Here is a 20318-nt window from a genome sequence, read left to right as displayed (position 1 = left end):
AATAATTCACTTAAATTGTAGAACTACAAGTAACTGTATTCAAGGGTAGTGATTGTGGACTGGAGTAACAGCAAGCCTAGTGGTAGTCATAATTTTAACCAGCTAGGATTAAAAAGTTCCCTCAGCAATGTTATTCTGTAGCTCATAAAATTATGAAATATATAAGAAAGGCATATAAGCCCGTAAGGTTCCTGATCTATATGCAAGTAAATAGATCTAATCCAAAACAGCCAAGCTGTAAAAAAAGTGTGCGGCCCTCAAAAAGGCTATGGTGAAAAAAGATGTGAAATCCAAGGTGGCGGCCAAGAAATGGCTGTGATGGTAAGTTAATGGTAAAAATTTTAATAACGACATTTCAGGTGAATTTTGTGCCAATTGACCAAGCGGCACCAAAATTCACCTGAATTGTTGTTATTAAAATTTTTACCATTAACCTACCATCACAGTCATTTCTTGGCCGCCACCTTGGATTTCACATCTTTTTTCACCATAGCCTTTTTGAGGGCCGCACACTTTTTTTACAGCTTGGCTGTTTTGGATTAGATTTCACTTCTTTTTGTATTTGTATACCCCAAAGCCGGCCTATGGCCTGCTTTGGGACTTTTTAAACCTATCATTTTTCTTTACCACAGGAAGAAGAAAAGATGAAGCAGATGTACGTTAAATATTTCTGATTTTATCAGTAAATGTACAAATTATATATATAATACATATATTTATTACAGAACTGTCCATGGTGGTTTCTTTGTAACTGAAAACTCTTCAAGGTAACTTCTTCTAGCTGTTCTCTCTACAGGGTGATTTATTTGTAGCTGGATTCTGTACAGGTGATTTTTTTGCTGCTGAGCTCTTTACAGAATGGTTTCTTTGTAGCTGAACTCTCTACAAGGTTACTTCTTCTAACTGATCTCTCTACAGCGAGATTTGTTTGTAGCTGAACTATCTAGATGATGGTTTCTTTGTAGCTGAACTCTCTACAAGGTAATTTCTTCTAGCTGAACTCTCTACATGGTGGTTTCTTTGTAGCTGAACTCTCTACAAGATAACTTCTTCTAACTGATCTTTCTACAGGGCAATTTGTTTGTGGCAGAATTTTCTAAAGGGTGATTTCTTTGCAGCTGAACTCTCTACATGGTGGTTTCTTTTTACTGTAGCTGAACTCTCTACAAGGTAATTTCTTCTAGCTGATCTCTCTACAGGGTGATTTGTTTGTGGCTGAATTCTATACAGGTGATTTGTTTGCAGCTGAGCTCTTTACAGAATGGTTTCTTTGTAGCTGAACTCTCTACAAGGTAACTTCTTCTAGCTGAACTCCCTACATGGTGGTTTCTTAGTAGCTGAACTGTCTACAGGTGATTTGTTTGCAGTTGAACTCTCTTCATGATGGTTTCTTTGTAGCTGAACTCTCTACAAGGTAACTTCTTCTAACTGACCTCTCTACAGGGAGATTTGTTTGCAGCTGAACTCTCTTCATGATGGTTTCTTTGTAGCTGAACTCTCTACAAGGTAACTTCTTCTAGCTGAACTCCCTACATGGTGGTTTCTTAGTAGCTGAACTGTCTACAGGTGATTTGTTTGCAGTTGAACTCTCTTCATGATGGTTTCTTTGTAGCTGAACTCTCTACAAGGTAACTTCTTCTAGCTGAACTCCCTACATAGTGGTTTCTTTGTAGCTGAACTCTCTACAAGGTGACTTCTTCTAGCTGATCTTTCTACAGGGTGATTTGTTTGTAGCTGATTTTTCTACAGGGTGATTTGTTTGCAGCTGAACTCTCTATATGGTGGTTTCTTTGTAGCTGAATTCTCTACAAGGTGACTTCTTCTAGCTGATCTCTCTACAGGGTGATTTGTTTGTAGCTGAATTCTATACAGGTGATTTGTTTGCAGCTGAGCTCTTTACAGAATGGTTTCTTTGTAGCAGAACTCTCTACAAGGTAACTTCTTCTAACTTAACTCTCTACAGGGAGATTTGTTTGCAGTTGAACTCTCTTCATGATGGTTTCTTTGTAGCTGAACTCTCTACAATGTGACTTCTTCTAGCTGAACTCTCTACAGGGTGACTTGTTTCTAGCTGATCTCTCTACAGTGTGACTTGTTTCTAGCTGCTTCCAGTGTAGACGCGTGTATCTTGCCAATAAAATTTTTTAATTAAAAGTCGCTTAATTGTTGGATATGATTTTTATTCATGTGACTGCTGGACGGATATCCACTACCTAATTTAAAATATACATATTTGCTTGCTCCTTCTACCAAAGTAACAGTTTACAAGCTGCGCCTTTATTAATGAGTCCGTAGCACTAACTATTATGGTCACTAATCAGAACAGTAATGTATTAGTACATGTGCAACATTAAATGGTTAACCACACAAATATTAATATTGTTGTACAGGACCAGTATATATAATGCAAATACATAGCTAGCATATGTATTATTTGAAGTGTATACAGTGACTATTACAAATCAAAAGTGCAGAGTTGTACACACTGTACAGTAACCAATATGGGTCTGAGTTACTGAGTTATGCAGTTCTTGGGACGAATCTTCATCTCAACAAAGAGTAGTGATGGATAAGGTGGTCGTTGGTTAGGATTAATACCATGACAACTGTTGAACCACCATCCACTTGCATACCTTGCTGCGCAGTTACCACCACTCCATTTATCATTTTCATTGTCCACAGTGGTAAACTTCATGTTGTTAGAGGTTGCAAAGGTATTAGAACCTATACCAGTGAAGCCTCCTACCATCAATGGGTATTCATCACTAGCACTTCCTATGCTGAACTGAGTGTAGTGGATGTAGGCCCAAGCCTTGCTAGATGTTTGGTAATCAACTCTCATTTCCCATTGGCCTCGTTCTACTAAGCAACGTAACTGCTTTAAACCATACCAGAATTCTGACTTGACATCTCCAAATCCTTCTTCATAATCTTTCCACTTTCTGCTGAAGTTCACTTTGCTATCTTTCTTGTTTCTCTGTATCACCAGCCATCCACCTTCAGCATTGTCCATGTCACAGTAGCCATTGCCAGTGTCAAATGCTCCCTTTCTTAGTTTGTAGATACCGGAGGGAGATGAGAAAAGTTTCAGATCACAGCAATTATTAATAGTGAAGTTCAGCAAACACCTAGTCTTGAAGTTTGCATTGCATTCCCTGACCAGGTTATCACAGTATTGATTAGCATCAATCAGTAGCAGCAATAGTGACAGTGTGATGAGTTGAACAACAATCTTCATTGTTGCTGTTGTTGTTGTAGGTGATGATATCTGATAGATCAGTTAATATAGATTGAAGAGGTTGCTAGAAACATGCTCCTGTGTTGTTCTTTGATCAGTTGGAACTGTTAGTGGATGAAGCATGCTGGTATTTATAGTGCTGTAGAGGGTCATGAATTAGACATGAAAGCTTCCAAGTGCTCCTGTATCCAGCTGCAATCACATACCATGCGTGTTTTGAAATTCACACTTTTGGGAAATAATTTCAGAAAGTGATATGTTTTGATATCACACGTTGAAATAGCTTATATTGCAAATGCTCTTTTCCCAACAGGATCTATGGATATTCAGTGACTGATGAAAAGACTGTGACTGGTCTTGTATCATAGTCTACTAAGTAGATACATCAAGGCAAAAGAAAAATATTATGCTAGTACATGCATTAAAAATGAAAGCTTTAATTTCTTTACAGAAGTTTCCATGATGACAAATGGAAACAAGTACACCACAAAACTACTACTGTATGCCATTGAAAATATGATAACAAGAGTCAAAATGATTGCTCTATATATATTGGTCCAGGAGTATTCTATTAGAGCAAGTGAAAGTACACAAATGTTTATAGTATTGATGATGTTTCACATTACTTCAGAGATACTTATGAACATTTCAATTGATGCTAAGCACTAGATTGTCCCTTGGTGGTCCGCAGAGGCTTAGCTATATGTATTCCTCTGTAGTTTACAAAATTATGAAGTTTTCAAAGTAGATATTGTGCCAATACCACTTTACAACTAGTAGACCAGCAATCCAAGATTAATTTTTTTCAACTATCACACACTATATAGTTGCATAAAGGTAAATTTATGGTGGCTTCAAGGTAAACTAAGGGTTGAGGAAAAAATCCACTTTGAAATGTTTAGATTATTTTGAATCCCTTGAAGGGATTAGGTTATTTTGGTAAAATATGTTACAGTAGATTTGAATTTGGTGGACACCTTATCAGAATGGACTGGGTTGCACAAAATATATTTTGAAGCTCTCAAAGTTTTGTTTGGAAAAAGTAATCAAGTTTCACATAATTACACAGTTATGTTTTGAGAACAATTAATCTTGTTCAAAATGATTGACTTTGTAGCTGCTACACTGTACTTGGTTTTGGGAATACTTTAATTGTCAAAATTTTGTGTAGTTTACAGATTTCGTCATGCATGGGATGCATGTAATGCCATGAACATGTGTACATTGCTGTATTTAACTGGTCTACAGCTTGTATTATAGCCACCCCCAGACAGTAGCCATATCCCAACCTTTTATCATAAGAGCTGCAGTTTATATTGGAATATGCTGGTAGATTTGTTATTGAAACCAGTTTGAAGCAGAAACCAGGTAAAGGAATTGTGAATTAAAGGAATCAAGTGTGCAGTAACAGTAATAAAAGATGGATTAATGAGGTCAATTCCATAATAAATTCCATGGACTTGCTGCTACACCAGCAGATAGCACAGTAACAGGCCTTTAGAAGTAGCTAACCTCAAGCTCCTTTGTGTAGTCGTTGCATACCTTTCTTGCTGAAAGTTGTAGCAACCACAGCTATGTGTTAATCCGTAACATACTGCATGTATTACTACCTGCAATGCCAAATTTGGTCTGAGGCAAATATCGGTCTGGTCAGACCAGTTTTGGCATCCAAAATTGGTCCTGCCGGACCGTTTTTACCAGGACCAATTTTTCCATGACATAGCTACCACTGCTGTACAAGTAAATGTAAGAAGTGCACCAATACTAGCTAAGAGAGTTGTAAATTATTTGTGTATTACTCCTAAGGATCTCATTAACTCTTAGTTTTCAAAAAGTCATCATACATGTAGGGTGGTTTAATTTTATCCTTCAAGAAGTACCGTTATGGAAAAATCCCCAAGTGTCACAAGTAAACAAATGCTTGTAGCTCCACTTTGCAAAAAAAAACATTTTCAATTCATGATCAGTTCTTTTTTCTCATAATACATATCATACTGTACTGTATGATAGTACTGTATGGTAAGGATGACAAAGGTCTGTGATATATGTCACCCAAAAACCTACTGTACCTTGATTTGCTCTCACGGTGATATGACAGTATTGGTTGGGTAAAACCAAGCCCAAAATTACCTTCAGATTGATTCAAAATGCTTTCATCAGAATTTTAAAAAATTATTTAATGGAATTTCTACTGCCTGCCTGCCTAGCTAATTCATGCGTTCAGCCAAATATAGCAGAAAAGTGGCTACAGCTACAGTACTAGCTGCACTACTTCTTTCACAGAAACGTTTCAAAATCATGCACTTAAAAGAAACCTTTGGCATATTGATAGCCAGACAACACATGCACTATTGTCTTACTTTTATCATAGTCATACATGCCATAGTTACCATGCATAGTAACCATCAGTCAAACACAGTAAGGTTTTCATCTCCAGGCATACACATCATTACACAATGTTACTTTTGCTCCAACATATTGGAATAAATGTCTTACGATCCCCTAGAAGTTCAGCCAGTAAGCTGTTTGTTCTCCACTGTAGAAGATGAAATGCCGCCTGCCACCAGGAAATGAGCTCCTTATAGGCCATTGTTGAAAAATGTCCATGTTCCTTATTGAGAAATGAAAAACTTTGTGGCTACGAGTCAGCAGTGATGATGTGTAAATTCTTTTGTAGTAACAAGACACTTAAAGTATTTGTAACCTGTAATTGATTTCCCAAATGCACATTAAAGTTCATAGCACTATTTTTGAAATCCCCACAACATTTATTCCCGATAGTACTTTAGTGGTTTTAAGAATCAGCTTGTTAAGAAATATATAGAGACCACCCAACTACATGATGAAAATAAATACACCATGTGTTATATATAGTTTTTTTGTTTTTTAAAAAAAATGATATTTAATCAGGGAAAATAGCGTCAGCCAAAGAAGGCTGTTTTTCAGCTATGCCCTGAGAGCACAACAAAAAAAATACAATACAATATAAGTACATACATACACAACAAAACAGAATTACATTGTACAAAATAATGTTTTAAAACCATTCACAGTTTTAGCACTGTATAGTGCTTTAGGTAATCTGTTCCATATGGCCGTACCCCTGTACGCCAAAGACTGTTTTCCATAATTAGTTCTAACACTTGGAACAAATAATCGGTGTAAATTTCTACCAGAGCGACCAGTAACATCCACAGCATATGAAAAAATCCCATGTAAATAAGGAGGGGAAATCTTGTTGAGAATTTTAAAAACCTGTACAGCTGTGTGAAAAGTACGCCTTTCAGTTAAAGATGATCGGAAGTTAAAGTTATCAGAGGAATGGAAAGATGATGTAAACTTAGAATGGAGTCTTTCCAAACGACGAGTACTACTAGAATTTGATGGTAACCACACAGTATCACAATAATCCAACACCGGTAAAATATAAGCTTGATATAGCAACTGCAGAACTCTAGAGGAAGCCGGCCTAACCTGATCCATAGCAAAAAGTTTCATTCTAACTCTACCAAGAACATAATCCACATGAACCTGCCAAGTGAGATGCTGATCAAAATATACACCCAAATACTTAGTAGAACAAACTTGCTTCAAGATAGCACCACACAACATTATTTTGAGATTCAGCCCTCCAGTTCTCTGGCGGGAACCAATGAGCATACATAATGATTTAATCACGTTCAATTTGAATCTATTAACAACCAGCCAAGTGGAAACATTCCCTACATCTGCTTGAAGGGTTTTTTCAACAACAGAAAGGTCACCATGGCTAAAGTGAAGCTCCGTATCATCTGCATACATATTAATGTCAGACAAAGAAATAACACTTGGCAAGTCATTGACATAAATAGAAAAAAGTAAGGGCCCTAGGATTGAACCCTGGGGTGTACTAAGTGCTACACCTGTAACAAAAAGTCCTACTTTGGTTTAGGCCATTGTGCATTCAGATAAGACACATCATTTTGCTGTGAACATACACAGTAGAGACATTTGCTACTTAACTTTTTACAGTAGCTAACTGGAATTTACTCACTATACACTCCAATCCAGTACTTTTGATTGGGATGCTACGTATGTACATTGTCCCTACTCTAGTTTAAGATCCCCAATTGTTACTTATAGCTACTTGCTTATGAACTTTTTTGTGAATTCATGGCCATACCCTAACATATACATATGGCTGTATCAAGACACACGGTAGTGTGTCGTGAGGCCCAAGTAGCCGGCGCGCCACACCGTGAGTATATTTACAGGAAGAAAGTAAACGCGATTTTCACACCTTTGTAGCTCCGTGATTCCTTATCCGATTGAAACCAAAGTTGCTACAGAAGTGCCGGCTAGGTCGGGGAGTCCACATTCCAAATTTGAAGAAAATCGCTTCAGCCATGTCCGAGATACGAGCAGCCAAAGTTTGGGTTTTTTTCTTCTTTTCGCACACTTTGCAAAATCCGCCATAAAACGCGAATTCGTGCTCCAATCGGGCTGAAATTTGGTACACTTAAAGGGCTCATTAAAGCGAATCTCAGTACCAAGTTTGGTAGGAATCCGATGAACATTCACGGAGTTATGACCAATTATTTGCGTAAAATAAGGTTGAAGGTCTGTCACGCCCACAGGGTAAACCGCTTGAAGGAATGAGCTGAAAATTGCTATGTAGATGGAGTAACTATCGTAGGAGTGCCTTTTTGTGGTTTGAAAGGAATCCAGTTAAAGGCCATCGAGATATGATACAAAACCCAACCTGTGTCACAATTACGCGATCGATTTTTATGAAAAAAAAACTATTAGTTTTCACGCCTACCAGGCAAACCGCTTAGAGCAGTGAGCTGAAAATCGGTGTGTAGCTGGAATAATTATCATAGAAATTCCTTGCAGTAGTACAGAAGAATCGGATTATAAACCACTGAGTTATGATTCCAAAGCCAACTACGTGTAGTATATGCGAGATCGAGATACTCTAATAGAACAGTCACTCTAATAGAGCATTCAGCTACGTATATAACTTACTCCATTACAGAATTAGATGACATTGCAAGTTATTCTGTAGGGAGGTCAGCTACAAACAGTTAATCTTATAGACAATTCAGCTACAAGCAAGTCACCCTGTAGAGAGTTCAGCTACAAATATGTTGCTGTAGAGATTCAGAACATTATAAGTCACACTGAAGAGAATTCAGCTATAAACAAGTCACCTTGTAGAGACAACAAGTCACTCTGTAGAGAATTCAGCTACAACAAGTCACTGCGTAAAGGGTTCAGCTACAGAATAGCTACCCAGTAGAGAGTTCATCTAGATCAGCTACAAACAAGTTACTTTATGCAATGTTCAGTTACAAGTAAGTCACTTTGTAGAGACTTCAGCTACAAACAAGTCACTCTGTAGTACAAACAAGTCACCGTGTAGCTGGAGAGTTCAGCAACCAATCAAAAAAACCACTCTGTAAAGAGTTCAGCTATACAAACATGTTATAACTCTATAGAGAAAGTTATAACTCTATAGAGAGATCAGCTAGAAACAATTAGTCATCCAGTAGAGATCAGCTACAAGTCATCACCTTATAGAGAGTTTAGTTACAAAGGAACCACCATATAGAGAGTTCAGCTTAAACATATCACCCTGTACAGAATGCAGCTATGAACAGATCACCCTGTAGAGAGTTCAGCTAGAAAAAGTCATCCTGTAGAGAGATCAGCTAGAAGGATCACCTTGTAGAGAGTTCAACTACAAACAAATCACTCTGCAGATAGTTCAGCTACAAACAAGTCACCCTATATAGAGAGATCAGCTAGAAGAAGTTAACTTGTAAAGAGCTCAGCTACAAAGAAACCATCATATTATAAAGAGTTCAATTGCAAACAAATTATCCTGTAGAAAGTTCAGCTACGAACAGATTACGTACCCTGTAGAGAGATCAGCTAGAAACAAGTCACCCCATAGAGAGAGCAGCTACAAAGACACCATCCTGTAGAGAGTTCTATTACAAACAGATCAAGACACACGGTAGTATGCGTGCGGCCCAAGTAGCCGACGCGCCACACCGTGAGTATATTTACAGGAAGAAAGTAAACGCGATTTTCATACCTTTGTAGCTCCGTGATTCCTTATCCTATTAAAACTAAAGTTTCTACAGAAATGCCGGCGAGGTAGGGGAGGCCACATACCAAATTTGAAGAAAATCGCTCCAGTCATTTCCGAGATACGAGCGGCCAAAGTTTGGGGTTTTTTTCTTCTACTTCTTCTTTTCGCACACTTTGCAAAATCCGCAATAAAACACGAATGCGTGCTTGGATCGGGCTAAAATTTGGCACACTTAAAGGGCTCATTAAGGCGAATCTCAGTACCAAGTTTGGTAGGAATCCGATGAACATTCACGGAGTTATGACCGATTATCTGCGTAAAATAAGGTCGAAGGTCTGTCACGCCCACAGGGTAAACCGCTTGAAGGAATGAGCTGAAAATTGCTATGTAGATCGAGTAACTATCGTAGGAGTGCCTTTTTGTGGTTTGAAAAGAATCCAGTTAAAGGCCATCGAGATATGACACAAAACCCAACCTATGTCACAATTACGCGATCGACTTTTATGAATAAAAAAACTATTAGTTTTCACGCCTACCAGCCAAACCGCTTAGAACAGTGAGCTGAAAATCGGTGTGTAGCTGGAATAATTATCATAGAAAGTCCTTGCAGTAGTACAGAAGAATCGGATTACAAACCACTGAGTTATGATTCCAAAGCCAACTACGTGTAGCATATGCGAGATCGAGATACTCTAATAGAACAGTCACCCTAATAAAGCATTCAGCTACGTTTATAACTTACTCCAATATAGAATTTCTTTGGCATTGCAAGTTATTCTGTAGGGAGTTCAGCTACAAACAGTTAATCTTATAGACAATTCAGCTACAAGCAAGTTATCCTGTAGAGAGTTCAGCTACAAATATGTTGCTGTAGAGATTCAGAACATTATAAGTCACACTGAAGAGAATTCAACTATAAACAAGTCACCTTGTAGAGAGTTCAGCTACAACAAGTCACTCTGTAGAGAATTCAGCTACAAACAAGTCACTGCGCAAAGGGTTCAGCTACAAAAAAGCTACCTAGTAGAGAGTTCATCTAGATCAGCTACAAACAAGTTACTTTATGCAATGTTCAGCTACAAGTAAGTCACTCTGTAGAGAGTTCAGCTACAAACAAGTCACTCTGTAGTACAAACAAGTCACCGTGGAGAAAGAGTTCAGCAACCAATCAAAAAACCACCATGTAAAAGAGTTCAGCTATACAAACAAGATATAACTCTATAGAGAGATCAGGTAGAAACTTAACAGATCACACTGTAGAGAGTTCAGCTAGAAACAAGTCATCCAGACTGAGTAGAGAGATCAACTAGAAAACATCACCTTGTAGAGAGTTCAAATCACCCTGCAGATAGTTCAGCTACAAACAAATCACCCTATAGAGAGATCAGCTAGAAGAAGTCACCTTGTAAAGAGTTTAGCTACAAAGAAACTACCGTGTAGAGAATTCAGCTATGGACAGATCATCCTGTCGAGAGTTCAGCTAGAAACAAGTCATCCTGTAGAGAGATCAACTAGAAGAAGTTACCTTGTAGAGAGTTCAGCTACAAAGAAACAACCATGTAGAAAGTTCAACTGCACACAAATCAAACTGTACAGAGTTCAGCTACAAACAAATCACCCTGTAGAGAGATCAGCTAGAAACAAGTCACCCTGTAGAGAAATCAACTAGAAGAAGTTACCTTGTAGAGAGTTCAGCTGCAAACAAACCATCATGTAGAGACTTCAGCTGCAAACAAATCACCCTGTAGAGAGTTCAGCTACGAAAGGATCACCCTGTAGAGAGTTCAGCTAGAAACAAGTCATCCTGTAGAGAGAAGAAGCTACCTTGTAGAGAGTTCAGCTACAAAGAAACCACCATGTAGAGAGTTCAGCTGCAAACAAATCGAATTGTAGAGAGTTTAGCTACCAACAAATCACCATGTAGAGAGTTCAGCTAGAAACAAGTTATCCTGTAAAGAGATAAGCTAGAAGAGGTTACCTTGTAGAGTGTTCAGTTATGAACAAACTATCATGTAGAAAGTTTAGCTGCAAACGAATCACCCTGCAGAGAGTTCAGCTACGAGAACATCACCCTATAGAGAGTTCAGCTAGAAGAAGTCACCTTGCAGAGAATTCAGCTGCAAAGAAACCACCATGTAGATAGTTCAGCTGTAAACAAATCATCCTGTAGAGAGTTCAGCTACAAACAGATCACCCGGTAGAGTTCAGCTAGAAACAAGTCACCCTGCAGAGAGATCAGCTAGAAACAAGTCATCCTGTAGAGAGACCAGCTAGAACAAGTCACTTTGTATGTGGAAAGTTCAGCTACAAAAAAAAAATCACCTGTAGAGAGGTCAGCTACAAACAAATCTCCCTGTATAGAGATCAGCTAGAAGAAGTTACCTTGTAGAGAGTTCAGCTACAAAGAAACCATCATGTAGAGAGTTCAGCTGCAAAGAAATCACCTGTAGAAAGTTCAGCTACAAACAAATCACCCTCTAGAAAGATCAGCTAAAAGAAATCACCCTGTAGAGAGTTCAGTTACAAAGAAACCACCATGTAGAGAGTTCAGCTACAAACTAGTGACCTTGTAGAGACATCAGTTACCTTGTAGAGAGTTCAGCTACAAAAAAACCATCATGTAGAGAGTTCAGCTGCAAACAAATCACCTGTAGAGTTCAGCTACAAACAAATCTCCCTATAGAAAGGTCAGCTGGAAGAAGTCACCTTGTAGAGAGTTCAGCTACAAAGAACCATCATGTAGAGAGTTCAGCTGCAACAAATCACCTGTATAGAGTTCAGCTACAAACAAATCCTCCCTGTAGAGAGATCAGCTAGAAGAAGTTACCTTGTGTAGAGAGTTCAGCTACAAAGAAACCATCATGTAGAGAGTTCAGCTGCAAACAAATCACCTATATAGAGTTCAGCTACAAACAAATCTCCCTGTAGAGAGATCAGGTAGAAGAAGTTACCTTGTGGAGAATTCAGCTACAAAGAAACCATCATGTAGAGAGTTAAGGTGCAAACAAATCACCTGCAGAGAGTTCAACTACAAACAAATCTCTCTGTAGAGAGGTCAACTAGAAGAAGTTACCTTGTAGAGAGTTCAGCTACAAAGAAACCATCATGTAGAGAGTTCAACTGCAAACAAATCACCTGTAGAGAGTTCAGCTACAAACAAATCTCCCTGTAGAGAGATCAGCTAGAAGAAGTTTCCTTGTAGAGAGTTCAGCTACTAACAAATCACCCTGTAGAAAGATCAGCTAGAAGAAGTTACCTTGTGGAGAGTTCAGCTACAAAGAAACCATCATGTAGAGAGTTCAGCTGCAAACAAATCACCTGTAGAGAGTTCAACTACAAACAAATCTCTCTGTAGAGAGATCAGCTAGAAGAAGTTACCTTGTGGAGAGCTCAGCTACAAAGAAACTATCATGTAAAGAGTTCAGCTGCAAACAAATCACCTGCAGAGAGTTCAGCTACAAACAAATCTCCCTGTAGAGAGATCAGCTAGAAGAAGTTTCCTTGTAGAGAGTTCAGCTACTAACAAATCACCCTGTAGAAAGATCAGCTAGAAGAAGTTACCTTGTGGAGAGTTCAGCTACAAAGAAACCATCATGTAGAGAGTTCAGCTGCAAACAAATCACCTGTAGAGAGTTCAACTACAAACAAATCTCTCTGTAGAGAGATCAGCTAGAAGAAGTTACCTTGTGGAGAGCTCAGCTACAAAGAAACTATCATGTAAAGAGTTCAGCTGCAAACAAATCACCTGCAGAGAGTTCAGCTACAAACAAATCTCCCTGTAGAAAGGTCAGCTAGAAGAAGTCACCTTGTAGAGAGTTCAGCTACAAAGAACCATCATGTAGAGAGTTCAGCTGCAAACAAATCACCTGTATAGAGTTCAGCTACAAACAAATCTCCCTGTAGAGAGATCAGCTAGAAGAAGTTTCCTTGTAGAGAGTTCAGCTACAACAAATCACCCTGTAGAAAGATCAGGTAGAAGAAGTTACCTTGTGGAGAGTTCAGCTACAAAGAAACCATCATGTAGAGAGTTCAGCTGCAAACAAATCACCTGTAGAGAGTTCAGCTACAAACAAATCTCCCTGTAGAGAGATCAGCTAGAAGAAATTACCTTGTAGAGAGTTCAGTTACAAAGAAACCACCATGTAGAGAGTTCAGCTGCAAAGAAATCACCCTGTAGAAAATTCAGCCACAAACAAATTGCCCTGTAGAAAGATCAGTTAGAAGAAGTTACCTTGTAGAGAGTTCAGCTACAAAGAAACCATTCTGTAAAGAGCTCAGCTGCAAACAAATCACCTGCACAGAATTCAGCTACAAACAAACCACCCTGTAGAGAGATCAGCTAGAAGAAGTTACTTGTATATTGTTCAGCTACAAACAATTCACCCTATAGAGAGAGCAGCAAGAAGAAGTCACTTTGTAGAGTGTTCAGTTACAAAGAAACCACCATGGAGAGTTCTGTAATAAATATATGTATTATATATATAATTTGTACATTTACTGATACAATCACACTGCTTGAAGGTTCTTAGTTTACTAATTTGTTAAGATGCCTTACTGTAGTTATACTGATAGTAAAGTGTCAGTAAACTTAAGTATATGGAACATAATTATTTTACTAAGTTTTAAACTCTCAGTAAAACATCAGTGAATGCGGGTTTACTGAAAAACTACTAAAATAACAAACAATTAACTGTTCCATATACTGGGGATATACCACTCTAGTAAACTAAGATACTTCAAGCAGTGTCAGAAATATTTAAAGTACATCTGCTTCATCTTTTCTTCTTCCTGTGGAAAAGAAAAAAAGACAGGTTAAAAAAGTCCCAAAGCCGGCCTATGGCCGGATAGGCCGGCTTTGGGGTATACAAATACAAAAAGAAGTGAAATCTAATCCAAAACAGCCAGCTGTAAAAAAAGTGTGCGGCCCTCAAAAAGGCTATGGTGAAAAAAGATGTGAAATCCAAGGTGGCGGCCAAGAAATGGCTGTGATGGTAGGTTAATGGTAAAAATTTTAATAACGGCAATTTAGATGAATTTTTTGCCAAGACCAAGCGGCACAAAAATTCACCTGAATTGTTGTTATTAAAATTTTTACCATTAACCTACCATCACAGCCATTTCTTGGCCGCCACCTTGGATTTCACATCTTTTTTCACCATAGCCTTTATGAGGGCCGCACACTTTTTTACAGCTGGCTGTTTTGGATTAGATAACCCTATAGAGAGTTCAGCTACAAACAATTCACCCTGTAGAGAGAGCTCCTAGAAGATGTTACCTTGTAGATAGCTCAGCTACAAACAACAAACCACCCTGTAGAAAGATCAGCTAGAAGAAGTTACCTTGTAGAGAGTTCAGCTACAAAGAAACCATTCTGTAAAGAGCTCAGCTGCAAACAAATCATCTGTACAGAATTCAGCTACAATCAAATCACCCTGTAGAAAGATCAGCTAGAAGGAGTTACCTTGTAGAGAGTTCCGTTACAAAGAAACCACCATGTAGAGAATTCGGCTACAAACAAACCACCACGTACAGAGTTCAGCCAGAAGTTACCTTGTAGAGAGTTCAGCTACCAAGAAACCATTCTTTAAAGAGCTCAGCTGCAAACAAATCACCTGTACAGAATTCACCCTGTAGAAAGATCAGCTAGAAGGAGTTACCTTGTAGAGAGTTTCGTTACAAAGAAACCACCATGTAGAGAATTCAGCTACAAACAAACCACCACGCACAGAGTTCAGCCAGACGAAGTTACCTTGTAGAGAGTTCAGCTACCAAGAAACCATTCTTTAAAGAGCTCAGCTGCAAACACATCACCTATATACAGAATTCAGCTACAAACAAATCACCCTGTAGAGAGATCAGTTGCAAACATATCACCCTGTACAGAGTGCAGCTATGAACAGATCACCCTGTAGAGAGTTCAGCTAGAAAAAGTCATCCTGTAGAGAGATCAGCTAGAAGGATCACCTTGTAGAGAGTTCAACTACAAACAAATCACTCTGCAGATAGTTCAGCTACAAACAAGTCACCCTATATAGAGAGATCAGCTAGAAGAAGTTACCTTGTACAGAGCTCAGCTACAAAGAAACCATCATATAAAGAGTTCAGCTGCAAACAAATCATCCTGTAGAAAGTTCAGCTACAAACAGATCACCCTGCAGAGAGATCAGCTAGAAACAAGTCACCCCATAGAGAGAGCAGCTACAAAGACACCATCCTGTAGAGAGTTCTATTACAAACAGATAACCCTATAGAGAGTTCAGCTACAAACAATTCACCCTGTACAGAGAGCTCCTAGAAGATGTTACCTTGTAGATAGTTCAGCTACAAACAACAAACCACCCTGTAGAAAGATCAGCTAGAAGAAGTCACCTTGTAGAGAGTTAAGTTACAAACAAACCACCACGTAGACAGTTCAGCTAGAAGAAGTTAACCTGTAGAGAGTTCAGCTACAAAGAAACCATTCTGTAAAGAGCTCAGCTGCAAACAAATCACCTGTACAGAATTCAGCTACAATCAAATCACCCTGTAGCTAGAAGGAGTTACCTTGTAGAGAGTTCCGTTACAAAGAAACCACCATGTAGAGAATTCAGCTACAAACAAACCACCACGTACAGAGTTCAGCCAGACGAAGTTACCTTGTAGAGAGTTCAGCTACCAAGAAACCATTCTTTAAAGAGCTCAGCTGCAAACAAATCACCTATATACAGAATTCAGCTACAAACAAATCACCCTGTAGAGAGATCAGCAAGAAGAAGTTATCTTGTAGATAGTTCAGCTACAAATAAATCTCCCTGTAGAGAGATTAGCTAGAAGATGTTACCTTGTAGATAGTTCATCTACAAACAAATCACCCTGTAGAAAGATCAGCTAGAAGAAGTCACCTTGTAGAGAGTTCAGCTACACACAAACCACCATGTAGAGAGTTCAGCTAGAAGAAGTTACCTTGTATTAGGGAGTTCAGCTACAAACAAACCATCATGTAGAGAGTTCAGCTGCAAACAAATCACCTGTAGAGAGTTCAGCTACAAACAAATCTCCCTGTAGAGAGATCAGCTAGAAAAAGTTTCCTTGTAGAGAGTTCAGCTACAAACAAATCACCCTGTAGAATGATCAGCTAGAAGAAATCACCTTGTAGAGAGTTTAGTTACAACTTAACCACCATGTAAAGAGTTCAGCTATAAACTATACCGTGTAGAGACATCAGCTAGAAGAAGTTACCTTGTAGAGAGTTCAGCTACAAAGAAACCATTCTGTAAAGAACTCAGCTGCAAACAAATCACCTGTACAAAATTCAGGTACAAACAAATAACCCTGTAGAAAGATCAGCTAGAAGAAGTTACCTTGTAGAGACTTCAGTTACAAAGAAAACACCATGTAGAGAATTCAGCTACAAACAAATCACCCTGTAGAAAGATGAGCTAGAGGAAATTACTTTGTAGAGAGTTCAGCTGCAAAGAAATCACCCTGTAGAAAATTCAGCCACAAACAGATTGCCCTGTAGAAAGATCAGTTAGAAGAAGTTACCTTGTAGAGAGTTCAGCTACAAAGAAACTATTCTGTAAAGAGTTCAGCTGCAAACAAATCACCTGAACAGAATTCCGCTACAAACAAATCTCCCTGTAGAGAGATCAGCTAGAAGAAGTTACCTTGTAGATAGTTCAGCTACAAACAAATCACCCTGTAGAAAGATCAGCTAGAAGAAGTCACCTTGTAGAGAGTTCAGCTACAAACAAACCACCATGTAGAGAGTTCAGCTAGAAGAAGTTACCTTGTAGAGAGTTCAGCTACAAAGAAACCACCATGTAGAGAGTTCAGCTGCAAAGAAATGACCCTGTAGAAAATTCAGCCACAAACAGATTGCCCTGTAGAAAGATCAGTTAGAAGAAGTTACCTTGTAGAGAGTTCAGCTACAAAGAAACTATTCTGTAAAGAGTTCAGCTACAAACAAATCACCTGTACAGAATTCTGCTACAAACAAATCTCCCTGTAGAGAGATCAGCTAGAAGAAGTTACCTTGTAGATAGTTCAGCTACAAACAAATCACCCTGTAGAAAGATCAGCTAGAAGAAGTCACCTTGTAGAGAGTTCAGCTACAAACAAACCACCATGTAGAGAGTTCAGCTAGAAGAAGTTACCTTGTAGAGAGTTCAGCTACAAAGAAACCATTCTGTAAAGAGCTCAGCTGCAAACAAATCACCTGTACAGAATTTAGCTACAAACAAATCACCCTGTAGAGAGATCAGCTAGAAGAAATTACCTTGTAGAGAGTTCAGCTACAAACAATTCACCCTGTAGAGAGAGCAGCTAGAAGATGTCACCTTGTAGAGTGTTCAGTTACAAAGAAACCACCATGGAGAGTTCTGCAATAAATATATGTATTATATACATAATTTGTACATTTACTGATAAAATCAGAAATATTTAAAGTACATCTGCTTCATCTTTTCTTCTTCCTGTGGTAAAGAAAAAAAGATAGGTTAAAAAAGTCCCAAAGATACCGACTAGACATTGGGTGACCTGCAGTTCGATTCCTGGGGTTGGAGGGATTTTTTTCCTTACTTTGGCCCCTTTTCTGTTACACCTTTTCAGCTATAAGCAACTAAGTCTAAGTCCTTTAATTTAGGTTAGGTAATCCTAAGGCTGCAGCACATGTTGCTGCAGACCTTCAGTGCTGGTCACTGTAAAGCATTAATACAATACAAATACAAATACAAAAAGAAGTGAAATCTAATCCAAAACAGCCAAGCTGTAAAAAAAGTGCGGCCCTCAAAAAGGCTATGGTGAAAAAAGATGTGAAATCCAAGGTGGCGGCCAAGAAATGGCTGTGATGGTAGGTTAATGGTAAAAATTTTAATAACGACAATTCAGATGAATTTGGTGCCACTTGGTCTTGGCACAAAATTCACCTGAATTGTTGTTATTAAAATTTTTACCATTAACCTACCATCACAGCCATTTCTTGGCCGCCACCTTGGATTTCACATCTTTTTTCACCATAGCCTTTTTGAGGGCCGCACTCTTTTTTTACAGCTTGGCTGTTTTGGATTAGATAAATATATACATCACAATTCTAGTTTTAATCATATTCATAACTGAGGTCATGATCTGCTGTAATCACAAATCTAATAATGCAATTATATTCATAGAAACACAAGGCAGTTGCACCTACCACTGACATAGACAAGGGTCTGGCAGCTATGTCAAACACTTACCTATACACGTGAGGTTGCAGCATACATTGTAGTCTGCTTTGTACGTAAGCTTTGAGCATACAATGTAGTTACCACTAATAATCCTTAGGCAGTATACCTTTTTGTTTATCGCTTAGCCAATTTTCATTTTCCACAGATATTCTACACAGGAGATATTTCCTGCCTAAAGGGTTGTCACTTCATGGTAGCAGATGTTCCTTCCAGATGTGTTGATTTGTGTATGTTACTTGTTCCAACAGCTGTGATTTGCTTAGATTATACTACAGAAAGCCACCTATGGTATTGACATAATTATATACATGACATTCTCATCTATTACGCTTCTGCACTGGCAAAGTTACTGTGGGCGTGTTGATAACTGATTGTGGGTTTGTATCATTCTATGATATTTCTATAGCTTACCAGACAATCATTGGTGTATGAAGAAGTGCAACAGAAGACAGGCACAGCTGTATCAATTTCAAACAATTCATATTCATGGGTATTTCCAATCTCACAGTGTAAAATTACTAAGTACATAATAGTATCTAAATAATCTGTAGAACATTTAATGATACTGGTCCATGTGTGATTATGGCTAGTCCAGGAATGTTGCAGGTGACTGAACACTGACGTAAATGTATACACCATGTACTTACAGTTATAGCTGCATGGCCATGGTTCTACTAGTGTATAGGTATTCAAGAGTACAAAATTTGTCCTGTGGGTTACTATAGGGCTAGTTCTGAGGATTTGATAGCACTGACTCACATAGGTACCTGATTAGTGCATGCACAGGTGGCCCAGTTAATTGTGTATACGGTTGTTTATATGGCAGCCAAAAGGCTTTGCTTTTTACTTTGTGTGTGTGTGTGTTATGTTAAAAGTTTTGTACTTGATCATTGATTTAGAGTGGATTATCTTGTGATCTATTTGGGTCATGGCGTACTGAAGAGTCATCAAAGCTAATGATATGTAGTGGAGGGGAAGGTGAACTCTTATAGATCAGCAGTATCGATATATCACATGTTTTTATATGATATCACCACCAGCGAATCCTCAGTGAACTAACAGAGATCACTACAATGACTGGACAGAAGTTACCATTGAGAATGAGTGTCGGTTAGTGTGAAGCATGAATTGTCTGAAGCAAAAATGCAATGTCTTATACAAAAATTAATCTTGAATGTAGTAAATAACTGTCTAACTGGTGGCTTCCTGATCAAATTAGCGCTAAAATAACTTACTGGTAGACTTCCTGGATGAGTACAATCATCAGTGATGCTTTCTTTACACTCTAGCGATGATTTCTGATGGCTGTTGTGACCGGAATGAGTGGAATAACATGTGACACACATGACAAAATATTTTGTCACGGATATCTAACCAGTTTAGATACATATATGCAGGTAGACTATCTGTTGGATTTTAAATACCTCATTAGCGACTAAACTTTAAAGCATACTATGCATGCTATAGTCTAATAACTGCAACCAGTGTTGGGGGTAACATGTTATGTAATAATTATTACTTTTGTGGTAACTAAGTAATATAATGAAATACGTTATAAAAACAGGTAAATATAATGCAAGTTACTTTACTTACAAATGTAATGCGTTACCTAAGTAATACAAGTGTAACAAAAAATTTGGAATTTTCAATATGAGTAGGGATCAAAGTAATAAAAAGTACTGAAGCAAGTGAGATTTACCACCTAATGCCTTACTACTACACACATATCTTACTAGAACTGCAGAGGGTCTTGAAATGCTGAAACAAGTGACATTATCTACTACCTGAAGTCTTGCTA

General features: G+C 38.3%; 2 protein-coding genes across 2 annotated transcripts; both read right to left on the bottom strand.

The window, feature by feature from the left end:
• Positions 1–2512: 2512 nt before the first annotated feature.
• On the bottom strand, positions 2513–3238 carry LOC136252819 (fibrinogen-like protein A). Its single transcript, XM_066045394.1, has one exon. The coding sequence runs from the start codon at positions 3236–3238 to the stop codon at positions 2513–2515; it is 726 nt and encodes a 241-aa protein (XP_065901466.1).
• Positions 3239–6140: 2902 nt separating this feature from the next.
• Positions 6141–7039, bottom strand: LOC136252816 (uncharacterized). Its single transcript, XM_066045391.1, has 2 exons — positions 6290–7039; positions 6141–6191 (listed from the first exon to the last, which is right to left on the bottom strand). Exons 1-2 carry the CDS (start codon positions 7037–7039, stop codon positions 6141–6143), a joined length of 801 nt encoding a protein of 266 aa, XP_065901463.1.
• Positions 7040–20318: the final 13279 nt, after the last annotated feature.

The sequence above is a fragment of the Dysidea avara genome, chromosome 4, assembly GCF_963678975.1.
Source record: "Dysidea avara chromosome 4, odDysAvar1.4, whole genome shotgun sequence".
NCBI lineage: Eukaryota > Metazoa > Porifera > Demospongiae > Dictyoceratida > Dysideidae > Dysidea > Dysidea avara.
The sequence above is the reverse complement of the archived record's forward strand: the minus strand, read 5'-3'. Positions and strand labels throughout refer to the sequence as shown.